The 13249-nt window shown below is 42.9% G+C and overlaps 1 protein-coding gene across 4 annotated transcripts in view; it reads left to right on the top strand.

The window, feature by feature from the left end:
• rnf4 (ring finger protein 4) overlaps positions 1-13249 on the top strand; it is a 56267-nt gene that overhangs the window by 27443 nt on the left and 15575 nt on the right. For all 4 annotated transcript variants that reach the window (XM_048594500.1, XM_048594513.1, XM_048594505.1 and 1 more), the window contains exon 4: positions 13112-13188. In XM_048594500.1, coding sequence (XP_048450457.1) covers positions 13112-13188 — 77 coding nt within the window. The remainder of the gene's footprint in view (positions 1-13111; positions 13189-13249) is intronic.

The raw sequence follows: 13249 nt of genomic DNA, 5'->3' as shown, positions 1-13249 counted from the left end.
AAAGTCCAGTATTGCTTTGATTGGCAGTTATTACCCACAGAACAATCATATATTTTCTGTCTCCATCCAGGCACTATAAAAATCAGGTACAGAACCTTTGGAATTTAGAAGAATGAGAAGTGAGTTTACTGATAAATACAGGATTCTTATGAGACTAGACCAAATAAATAGATGTAGACAGGTCCTTTCCCTTTGTGGTAGCGTCTCTGATTAGAGGGCATCATTTCAGACCAGGGGCTTGTATGTTTAACACAGAAATGAAGAAGAATTTATCTTCGAGGGTAGTTACTCTATGGGTTGTTAAGTATATTGAAGGCTGAGATGGTCAGTGTTTTTTTATCAGCAAGGGTTATAGGGAAAAGGCTGGAAAGTGAAGCAGAGGGCTGTCAGTTTAGCCATGATCTCATTGAATGACAGAGTAGACTTGGGCTGAACGTCCTGTTTGTTTGTACATCTCTTAAGAAAATAAAGAACAAGAGAGCATAGATTTTAAACTGATGTGCAAAATAAGCAAGGTAGTTCTCACAGCAGGTAGTTAGGGATTGGAATGCATTGCCATCGAAGTGTAGAAGGTGGCAGTTCAATTGAGGCATTCAAGAGGGCATTGGACGGTTATTTGGTTTGAAATAGTGCACCAGGATTTGCAGAAAGGGCAGGAAATCGAAACTAGGTATGAAAACCACTGCAGGTACAATGGGCGAATAGTATCCTGTGCTGAAACAATCCTGTGATTCTGTGGACTTTATGATCTTTGTCTGTCTATTGTGTGTACTTCATTCTAGTGAGTTAATGATATTCATTTAGGAATTTTCAACTTGTACTTTCACAGTTTGAGTAAAGATGCAGAACGTTACTTTGTGCAGTTTTGGTGTCCTTACTCTGGGAAAGATGATATTGCCGCAGCAGGAGTTCAGTGAAGGTTCACCAGACTTTTGTGGGATGCCGGGGCTGTCCACTGCAGAGAGATTAGGTAAACTGGGTATTCTGTAAAGATTCGAAGAAGGAGAGTTGACCTTGTTGAAACTTAGCAACTATTTAAAGGGATAGACAGGATGGATGCAGATGAGATGTTTACCCTGGCTCGAGAGAGTTTAGAACCAGGGAACACAAGTTACAAATGAGGCAGATGTCATTTAGGATTGTGTGAAGAAGAAATCTTTTCTTCACATGGTCGTGAATCTTTGTATTTCTTTACCCAAACTCTGTCTGAGTACATTTATAGATTTTCATATTTCTGATTATCAATGATATAAAAAGTTATGAGGTTACTGTTGGCAAAAGGCATTGAGGCGTTCGATAAGTTGTCATCATATTAAAGGTCAGAGCAGTCTTAATGACTGTGAATGGCCCACACCAGTTTCTATATTCATTTGTATTGACATATTTGTATGTGAAAATTATGCTATGTCTTGCGAATGGTTAGAACATAAATATGTGCAGGAAATGGAAAAGCTTGTATTCTTAAAGTGGGTGAAAGAGACATTTTTCACCTTCATTTGAGCATCCTTTAGCAAATTGAAATTGAAAATTTTGATTGAATATTTGTTCTCTTGTTCCTGTTCAGTGTAGAAGGGACGCTAATGGATGGTTGTTTTAACATGTAAAGTTTAGAGTGTAAGTTCTGCACTACCATTTGCAATATTTGCCATTTTGTCTGATGTCAGCCTTCATGACATAGCTGTTGCCTGTTTAACATGTTACAGTTATGGTTATTGCAAGGCAGTTGGGATGTCTGTTCCACTAAAATACCTCCAACTGTCAAGATTAATATCTGCATTCAAAAAAAAGTCTAAGGCAGGGGCCAGCAAGGATAAGTTATACATAGACACCTTTTAATGGTCTAGGCCAGTGGTGTTACTCCACACTGGTCTGGTCTCTGCTTGTTCAGCTCTCACTATTAGCATATGTTATTCCTTTCTCCCTGTAACTTCTACTTAACGACATCTTGTACTATTCACTTCAATTACTCTGCGGTCATCAGTTCCCCAGTCTGACCACTTATTACATTAACAATTCCCAACTTGTACTGTGCATTTAATATCCTGCAGTATTCCAAACCACTTGACAGGAGAAAGAAAGTTAAATGTGACACCAACCACATGAGGTTATATTAGGTCAGATGACTGAAATCTTGTCGAAAGAGGAGTAGGTTCCAAGGAGAATCTTACAGAAGCAAATTGAGGTAGACAGTGTAAAGGGAGAATTCCATAATTTAAAAACCCAGGCACCTAAAGGCATGGTCACCAATGGTGGAGCGATTAAAATTAGGGAATCAGAATTTGAGAGGTTTAGAAATCTGAGACATACGGACATGAAGGAAATTAGGCAATAGTGTGTCCATGAAGGAATGTGCAAATAAGCATGGGAATCTTTGAAATCAAAAAAATTGCTTGACCAGAAGTTAGACAAGAAGGCAAGTGCAGTGGCATTTTGAGGGGAGAGATTAAATCACCATCTAAGGGAATGGGTTGAAGTGGGGACTGAAACCAATGCTACAGTATTTATTTGGAGGATGTGCAGTCCTAGATATTGGATCATTGAAGGAACCCAGAGAGGTGATGATGCAATAGAACTGGATATTGTCTGTGTACCTGTGGAGGGTCCAGACCCGAAACGTCAGCTTTCCTGCTCCTCTGATGCCGCTTGGCCTGCTGTGTTCATCCAGCTCTACACCTTGTTATCTCAGATTCTCCAGCATCGGCAGTTCCCACTATCTCTGACAGTGGTGAGGTTGCTTGGCATGTCTCTTCTCAGTGGTCTCTACCTCGTATCACCCTACTTCCTCGTATCCCCCTCTGGACAATGATTCCACCATTGAACATTAAACTGTTATTTCTAGAACTGTCACTAACCTTCTCTTCTACAGTTTCTCACTTTACAGGCCCCAACCCCTCATAGCGCACTTCTTAGCTTCTTCCCAAAATCCATAAATAGAACTGCCTTAGCAGATACATCATTTCAGTCTGTCCCTGCCCCATTGAGCTTTTTGTTTTTGCTGTCTTGAATCTAATTTTTCTGCCCTGTTGCAATCTTTTCCCACTTGCATTCATGATTTTTCAGTCGCTTTACATCAGTTCCCAAGCGCCATTTTCCTGGCCCCGTTACCACCTCATCATCATGGGTGTACAACCCACCTGCATATCCATCCTCCTTCAAGATGGTCTGAGGACTGTCTGCTGCTTCCTTGAAAAGAGGCCAGAACAGCCTCCATCTGCACCAACCTCCTTCGCTTGGATGAGCTCATTCTCACTGTGAACAATTACTCTTATAGCTCGTCTCATTTCCTCCAAGTGCAAGGCATGGCTATAGCTACCCAAATGGGTCTGAATTAAGCTTGTCGGTTTGTGGGATATGTAGAACCTTCCCTTGTCCTACATGGGTTTTGTGAGGAGTCTAGGGGCTTTGCACAAGTCTCTTTCTCCAGTACGTTGATAACGTTAGAGTTGCTTCCTGCTCTTGTCTGGAATCAGAAAAATTAATCAATTTTGCTTCCGACTACAATCCTCCTGTCACCTTCACCTGATCTATTTCTGATTCTTCCTCTAACTACTGTTTCCATTCCTGGTGATAAGCTTTCCACTAATAACCAAGACAAACCCACCAACAATCTGACAATTACTGTGACTGTGTTTCTTTATACCTTGCTTAATGTAAGAACTCCATTCTGTGATCCCACATTCTCCATCACTGTTGCACCAATCCAACTGATGCCAACCACCACAGGGATGCTTCCAAGATGTCTCTTATTTTTTTTCCGCAACTGAGTTTATTTTTCCACAGTGTAGTTGGCAGACCATGTCTAATTCATTTACACATTCTACCCTCATCCCATCCCCGTCCGGCCCAGAGTAACAATTGGGTTACCCTTGTCCTACTTGCCACCGCATCAGCCTCTGCATTCAAAGAATCATCCTCCCCCATTTACGTCACTTCCAGCCAGATGTCACAACCTTACACATCCTCCCCTCCCCTCCTTTATCAGTATTCTGCAGGAGCTGTTCTCTCCATGACACCTTGGTCCATTCTTCAGTCATTCCAAACACCTCTTCATCTTCCTGTGTAATCACAGAATGTGTGTAACCCTTGTCCTTTTACTTCATTCCCTCCTAAGTGTCCGAGGCCCAGTACATGTACTCATTTCGTTCAAGCTAATTTATTCACTGTTCACAGTACAATCTCCTCTACATTGATGAGACCCAACCCAGTCTGGGTGTTATCTGTTTGCTTTATTGAACACCTCTGCTCTGTTTGTAAGAATGACCCTGATCTTCTAGTTGCTTGCCATTTCATCACACTGTCTTACTGTCTTGCTATTTTGCTTATATTTCTGCTCCAGGCATGCTGCAAAGTTCCAGCAAAACCCAATGCAAGCTGAAGAAACAGCATCTCATTTTCCAAGAAGGCATTTCACAGCCTTTGATGTTCATCGTTGAGTTGAACAATATCAGACCATGAGTACAGTCCATCATTTTTGATTATATTCCCTTTCTCCCCCAGTCCCCACCAGTGTTGTTTTACAATGGGTCTGCTCACAGCAGAGATGACCTATTTTCTGCTATGTGTACTTATAATTAGCACCTGTTTTTCATCTATGTCACTCCTCAACTACCATTTGTAGTTCTCTTGCCTTTTGATCTGTCTGTTCTACTTGCTCCTCCTCCTCCTCCCACTTTGTCAATAACTTAGAAGCCAACATTTTCCAGCCCCCTTCAGTTCCAAAGAGTTGGACTTGGAAAGTTAACTGTTTCGTATCTTGCAGGTGCTGCCATGCCTCTTGAATTTCTCCATCACTTCCCATTTTTATTTCAGATCTCCAGCATCCACAGTTATTTTATCAAGCCTCTTCATAATGTTGCCTTTAATCAAGTTAGCCCTCGCCTACCTTTTCTACAGGGTAAAAATCGGTGGGCCTGTTAACTTATTTTTCCATTAGTTATAACTTCAGTTGTGAGATCATCCTTCAAGCTTTTTTAATCGTTCAGAAGCTGAAGAATTGACCTTTTTATTTTATTTGTGGGACGTGGGCATCGCTGGCTGGTCAGCATTTATTGGTCATCCCTAGCTGCCCTTGAGAAGATGGTGGTGAGCTGCTTCTTGAATCACTGCAGTCCAGGTTGACCTACAATGTCATTATGGAGGGAGTTCTAGGATTTTGACTTGGCATTACTTAAGAAACGCCAATATATTTCCAAATCAGGATGCGTGAGTGTTTCAGGGAAACTTGTAGGTGGTGTTCCCATGTATCTGCTGCCCGAGTCCTTCTAGAGGGAAATGGTCGTGGATTTGAACGGTGCTATCTGAGGATCTTTGGTGAATTTCTGCAGTGCATATTGAAGATGGTTCATACTGCTGCTACTGAGCGTCAGTGTGGGAGGAGGGGAAATTTGCGGATGTGGTGCCAGTCAAGCAGGCTGCTTGACGTACGTGGTGTCGAGCTTGTTGAGTGTTGTTGGAGCTGCACCCATCCAGGCAAGTGGGGAGTATTCCATCACACTCCTGACTTGTGCCTTGTAAATGGTCTTTCGAGTAGTCGGCGGTGAGTTACTTGCCACAATATTCCTAGCCTCTGACTTGCTGTTGCAGCCGCTGTGTTTATATGGTGAATCCAGCTGAGTTTCTGGTCAATGGGAACCCCCAGGATATTGATAGTGGTGCATTCAGTGATTTTAATGCCATTGAATGTCAAGAGGCAGCGATGTGATGGTCATGGCCTGGCATTTGTGTGGCATGAATGTGACTTGCCACTTGTCAGCCCAAACCTGGATATTATACTGATCTGGTTGCAATTGAACATGATTACTTCTGTATCTGAGGAGTCACGAGCGGTGTTGAACATTCTGCAATCATGAGTGAATATCCCTGTTTCTGACCGTATGATGGAAGGAAGGCCATTGATGAAGCAGCTGACGCTACCCTGAGGAACTCTTGCAGAGATGTCCTGGAGCTGAGATGACTGATCTCCAACAGCCACAACCATCTTCCTGAAATAACTCCCAGATGTGGAGGTGCCCGTGTTGGCCTAGCGTGATTTCTGACCTTGTCCATCCGACACCAGGTTATAGTCCAACAGGTTTATTTGAAATCACGAGCTTTTGCAACACTGCTCCTTCATCAGGTGAAGTGTCACTTCTTTCTGCGTCCAAAGCCTGATATTGTTGGCTGTGACTGGAAGTCTGTCCAGGAACTTTAAAACCATTACAGATTCTGCAGTGGCAGTAACACTGGTGGTGTATTTGCCAACAGGAGTCTACTCAATGCATCCGCATTCACAACTTTGCCTCCCAGACCGTGTTTCAACTTTTAATTATACGCACTTAATATTAGAGCACACTGCTGAATTTGACCTGAAGCTATGAGCAGCATTGCTTTGTCCTCTTTAAGCAGACCTAGTAGGGGTTTGTGATTTGCTGTTATTACAAATGTATGTCCATTAAGGTATTGGTAGAACTTCCTGACTCCAAATATGACCGCTAAAGCTTCCTTCTCTATCTGGGCATATTTACGTTCTGCATTAGCCAAAGTCCTGGATGCATGTGCTATTGGGTATTCCTCTCCATTGGGCCACCTATGAGCTAACACTATCCCGGTGCCGTATGGGGAGGCACGATCGTAATGTGCCGACACCTTAGATGATAAGCTGTTTCTTCACTTCTCTGAAAGCTATGGCTTGGCTACGCGGCCATTTCCAAGGCTGATCCTTTTTTTAAGAATTGATACAAAGGTGCCAGGATGGGAAGGCCAGGTTATGTAAGAACTTTCGATAATAATTTACCAGCCCAAAGAAGGACCAAAGATCTGATACAGATGTGGGACCTGGAGAACCTATGATCGCCCTCGCTATATCTTCCAACGTGTGTAACTCGGTCTTGTCAACTGTGTAGCTCAAATAATTCACATGGGGACCCTGGGACACACATTTTTCCATTCTTAGGTGTACGCCAGTCTGGGAGAAACATCTAAGGGCTATGTCCAACTTCTCTGTGTGCTCCTTGTTTGCCTTCCCTGTTATTCGCTCGTCATCTTGATAAATGGCAACCTGTTTGCCATCATCCACTGAAAAATTGCACAGGTAGATGACACCCCAAATGGCAGTCTCATATGTTGGTACAAATCCTTATGGCTATTAATTGTAGTATACTTGTGGGAATCCTCATCTAACTGCATTGCAAGCAAGCATGGCTCATGTCCAGGTTCATGAAGGACAGCCCCCTGCCAGCTTTGCGTACAAGTCCTCTATGAGGGGGGCTTGAGTATTTATCTGTGAAAAGTGGTTTACTGTTTGTCTGAAATCCCCACAAAAGCAAACTGAACTGTCGGGCTTCAAAATCGACGCAGCCGGTGCTGCCCATTCTGCAGACTGGTCTAGTTTAACGATTCCTTTACTTTCCAGCCTTCTGATTTCTGCCTCAGCTTGTTCCCGTGAGACAAATGGCACTGGGCAGATTTTGCAGAATTGTGGAATTGCTTCATGGTCAACATTCAAGGTGGCCTCGGCTGCTTTGATAGCCCCTAGACTTGAGGGTGTAGCCTTGATTGCCAAGCCAGTGCATTTGGTTGCAGACGTTTTGTCACCCTGCTATGTAGCATCATCAGTGTGCCTCCAGTGAAGCATTGGTGTTCTGTCCCACTTGTTATTTATATGCCTCAGTTTGCTGGGGTGGTTGGCATCACTTCCAGTTCTGTTTTTCAGTGGTTTGTCTATCGGCTCCAGTTCAATGTGTTTGTTGAAGGAGTTCTGGTTGGAATGCCAGATCTGCAGGAATTCCCTGGCATGTCTCTGTTTGGCCTGTTATTATGGATGTGTTGTCCCAGTTGAATTTGTGTCCTTCTTTGTCCGTATGTATTGAGACCAGTGAGAATTGGTCGTATCTCTTGCTAGTTGGTTGGTGTTGTTGTATCCTTTATTGTCAGTTTTCTTCCAGTTTGGCTTATGTAATGTTTCTCAGTTCTTGCGTGGTATTTTGTATATTACATTAGTTTTATTGGTTGTGGGTATGGGATCCTTTACGTTTGTCAGTAGCTGTCGCGGGATGGTTTTTGGTTTGTAGGCTACCCTGATACCTACAGGCCTGAGCAGTCTCGTGGTCGTCTCTGATGTACAGTAGGGTGACTAGAGTGTCTGGCCATGTTGTGTCATCTTGTTGTGGCCTGTCGTGGAGGTAACGGCAGATTACGTTACCTCCGCGACAGATCACAGCAAGAAGACACAACATGGCCAGACACACTAGTCACCCTACTGTACATCAGAGACATACCAGAGGAGCTGGGTGACTCTGCTGAAGTCCAAAATGGGTGTCGCTGAACAGCTTATTGCTGAGTTAGTGCTGCTTGATAACATTATTGATGACACCTCTCATCACTTCACTGATGATCGATAGTAGACTGATGGGGCATTAATTGGCCAGGTTGGATTTGTCCTGCTTATTTACAGGACGTACCTGGACAATTTTCCACACCTGTTGGGTAGATGCCAGTGTTGTAACTGCATTGGAAGACCTTGGCTAGAGGAGCGGCATGTTCTGGAGCACAAGTCTTCGGTACTCTTGCCAGAATGGTGTCAAGACCCGTAGACTTTGCAGCAAACAGTACCTCCAACCATTTCTTTATATCACATGGAGTGACTCAAATTGGCTGAAGACTGGTATCTGTAATGCTGGGGACCACTGGAGAAGGGCTGAGATGGATCGTCCACTCAGCACTTCTGGCTGAAGATTGATACAAATGCTTCAGCCTTATCTTTTGCACCGAAGTGCTGGGTTCTTCCATCATTGAGGATGGGAATGTTTGTGGGGCAGCCTCTCAGGTGAGTTGTTAAATTGTCCACTACTGATCTCGGCTGGATGTGGCAGGACTACAGAGGTTAAATCTGATCCGATGTTCGTATGACTTGTTTAGCTCTGTATATCTGTTGCTACTTATTCCGTCTGGTAGCTTCATCAGGTTGACACCTCATTTTTAGGCATGTCTGTTGCTGCTCCTGCCATCCTCTCCTGCACTCTCTATTGAACCAGGGTTGATCCCCTGGCTTGATGGTAATGGTTGAGTAGGGGATATGAGCCCACAGCACCTCGGGGGATGCCCAATTTTGCATTGCTAGATCTGTCCAAAGTCTGTTCTGTTTAGCGCAGTGTAGTGTCTCACAACACAAAGGTATTCTGAATGTGAAGGCAGGACTTTTGTCTCAAAAAGGTCTGTGCGGTGGTCACTCTTAGCAGTACTGTCTCTCTTAGGGATACAGCCCTCTCAATTTTGGCACAAGTCCCCAGGTGTTAATAAGGAAGACTTAGTCATACAGTCATAGAGTAATTCAGCATGAAAACAGGCCCTTCAGCCCAAACTGGTCCATGTTGATCATGGTGCCCACTCGCCTAGTTCCAACTACTTGCATTTGGTCCATATCCCTCTAAATGCTTCCCATCCCAAATGTTTTTTAAATGTTGCTATTGTACCTGCCTCAACCACTTTCTCTGGCAGTCCATTCCATAAACGCACACACTCTGTGTGAAGAAGTTGCCCCTCGGCTCCCTCTTAAATCTTTCTCCTCTCACCTTAAACCTATGCCCTGTAATTTTCTATTCCTCATCCCTGGGAAAAAGACTATATGCATTCATCCTATCTGTGGCCTGCGTGATTTTATACAACTCAATAAGGTCACCTCTCATTCTCCTACATACTAAAGAATAGAGTCCTATCCTGGCCAACCTCTCCCTATAACTCAGGCCTTCTAGCCCTGGCAACATCCTCATAAATCTTGTTTGCACACTTTCCAGTTTAACTATGTCTTTCCTATAACAGGGTGACCAAAACCGTACACAATATTCCAAGTGCGGCCTCACCAACGACTTATGCAACTGTAACATAACGTCCCAACTCCTATACTCAATGCCTCGACCGATGAAGGCCAGCATGCTAAATGCTTTCTTCACCACCCTGTCCACCTGTGACGCTGCTTTCAACAAACTATGTACTTGTGCTCTGAGGTTCCTCTGTTCCACAACACTCCTCAGGACTGTAAGATTTACTGTGTAAGTCCTACCTTGATTTGACTTTCCAAAGTGCAACACCTCACCCTTACCTGCATTGAATTGCATTTGCCAATCCTCAGCCCATTTCCCCATCTGATCAATACCCCTCTGTAATTTTTGATAACCTTCCTTGCTATCAACAATAAATCCTAACTTTGTATCATCTGCAAACTTAGGAATCATGCCTTGTACATTCACATCCAGATCATTTCTGTAAATAATAAAGATCCCAGCACCAACTCCTGTAGCACACCACCAGTCACAGGTCTCCAGTCCAAGAGACAACCTTTGACTATCACCCTCTGCTTCCTACCATTGAGCCAATTTTGAATCTAACTAGCTAGATCTCCCTGGATCCCATGCAACCTGACCTTCATGACTAGCCTGCCGTGCGGGACTTTGTTAAAGGCCTTAGTAAAGTCCATAAAGACAACATCCACTGCCCTACCCTCCTCTATCTTTTTGGTTATCTCTTCGAAAAACTCATAACAGATTTGTCAGACATGACCTACATGCACAAATCCATGCTGACTATCCCTAATCAGACCTTGACTATCCAAAAGTTGGTTGATCCTGTCCCTCGGTATCCTCTCCAATAACTTGCCTACCACTGATGTCAGGCTCACTGGCCTGTTGTTCCCTGGCTTGTCTTTTTTACCTTTCTTAAACAATGACTTTGCAGTTTAAACAGGGCTATTTCTGTCATTGCCTTTTCTGATGCCTAGGTCAATGCCAGGTGGCCTGTCCTGTTTCATTTCTTTGAGACTTCATAGCAATGATACAACTGAGTAGCTTGCTAGGCCATTACAGAAGGCAGTTAAGAGTCAACTACATTGCTGTGGGTCTGGAGTAACATGAAGGCTAGACCAGGTGAGGATGGCAGATGAAACATACTTGACCTTTATCCTTTCCAATCTGCCAGCTGCAAATGTCTGATAGTGTTGCTAAGAGTGACCACCTGCTTTCACATTGAGAATACCTTCCATGAAGGACATTAGTTAACCAGATGGTTTTTCCTGATAATTGACAATGACTTCATGGTCATCAGTAGATTCTTAATTCCACATTTTTGTTATTGAATTCAAATCCTACCGTTTGCTATGGCTGGATTCGAGTCGGAGTCCCCAGAATATATAGCTAATTTTCTGAATTAATCGTCCAGCGATAATACCACTAGGCCATCACCTCCCCTGTTAAAGACTGGTGAAACTTGACCTTTCTGATGGGATAAATGTCAGCTTTGCTGCATGTAGGTTCATGACACCATTTTCTAATGACCTACTTGATGAGTATTCGTAGTAAGTGATTAGTAATTTGGCACAAGTTCCACATAGTCCAGAAAGTTGGGGATAGGAATAAGAAAGGAATAACACTTGACGTCTGGAAGTTATCTATTTCTGATGGTGCAAAGAGGAGACTTTGCTAAAGATTTTAAGATTGAATGATCCTTATGGACTGAGTCAGCAGACACTTTGTCTGGGTGGAGTGTTCATTGACGAAGAATCATAATATTGAAGGGAGAGATAAGGATAAATTTCATCCACAAACATAGAAAGTTCAGAATGTGGTTTAGGATGATTATAGTCATAGAATCCCTAGAGTGTAGAAGCAGGCCATTCAGCCCATCGAGTCCACACCAACCCTACAAAGAGCATCCCACCCAGACCGACTCCCCTACCCTATCCCTGTAACCCTATGCTTCCCATGGCTTTTCCACCTAGCCTGTACATTCCTGGATACTATGGGCAATTTATTATGGCCAATCCATTATGGCCAATCCACCAAAACTGCAAATCTTTGGACTGTGGGAGGAATCTGGAGCACCCAGAGGAAATCCACACAGACACGGGGGAGAATGTGCAAACTCCTCTGAGACAGTCACCTCAGAGTGGAATCTAACTCTGGGTCTCTAGCATTGTGACGTGGCAGTGCTAACCACTGAGTCATCTCTTGAGTTACATTCTTTTGAATTCTTCATTTGACTTCATGTCTCATCTGAAGGACAGCAACGGTGCAGCATTCCTTTTGTGCTGCACTGGATTGTTAGTTTGGATTGTGTATTAATTTGAATTGAAACTTGAACTACCATTCTACTGACTCAAAACAAGAGTTCTACCACAGAACAGTGGTTGTCTTTTCAGCAAGTCCAATAACACTCCTTTAGAATTAGTGATATAATAACAAGGAAAATTGTTAAATTACCCAACTTTCTCACTGAGGATGAGACTTTGTCAACTCATGTTGGATTCATCTCTTTCAATATAAAACCAAGCATCATTACTGTTTAGTTACTTTTACATGGGTAGTTCCAAAATCTTGAATGAAACCTATGTGTAGGTATGACCTATCAATGTATCAATAGGTAGTATTTCTGTCTTAAGTTTACTTCTGGGGAAAAAAAACACATTTTATTGAAGATTTTGTCTAACACTCATCAGGAAAATTCACAGGGGAAACAACAATTAGGTTAGAGATATTTTATAATCAACCAGTTCAGAGGTACTATGGCGCATCTCTGGAGCAGATAGCACTTGAACCCAGGACTCCTGGCTCAGAAGTAAAGCACCACACATGGCCCAAGATTCAAAACTGCTTTGGAAAGCCCCCAACAGATTTCTCATCCATCTCCCAAGCTTTTAGCCACAACTACAGGTCTAAACATTTATACTGTAAGTAAACAATACGTATTGGTTGGCAAGTCTACTGTAGTAAAAGTGTTGTCATGTACCAGCTTAGTTAACTGCCAAGCTGTCGGCCATTAACTATCAGTGTTTATCTACTTGGTGCATTCTCCATCGCCATGCCTCTATCACTTAAAGTTAACTTGTTAGCCAATCAGCGTACTTCTCTATCTAGTATATAAATGTTGTTCATTTTTACTATTACATTCTTGTGAATTACCCTGATGAATTAAAGGCAAAATGCTTTGAATGTCTTCTTTCAGCAATACTCAAGTTCTGTACTAAAAATGCCTATTTGCATCAAGGTTATTATATTTACCTGTTCTTTTGAACTGTGAGCTGGTTTTATTAGTTCCAAACTTCACAGCCTAATTCTTAAAAGGATTACTTGTTTGGTGGTCTCAGGTGCAGAAGTAGTTGACTTGACCTGTGAATCCTCTGAGCCTGTGGTTGTCGACCTAACCAATAATGATTCTGTTGAGGTAAGTGATGGTGAGCTCCATTCCACTTGGCTTATCATATTTGCAATGATTGGCTGACTGA

This window comes from Rhincodon typus, chromosome 3 (genome assembly GCF_021869965.1).
Source record: "Rhincodon typus isolate 14 chromosome 3, sRhiTyp1.1, whole genome shotgun sequence".
Lineage (NCBI taxonomy): Eukaryota > Metazoa > Chordata > Chondrichthyes > Orectolobiformes > Rhincodontidae > Rhincodon > Rhincodon typus.
The sequence above is the reverse complement of the archived record's forward strand: the minus strand, read 5'-3'. Positions and strand labels throughout refer to the sequence as shown.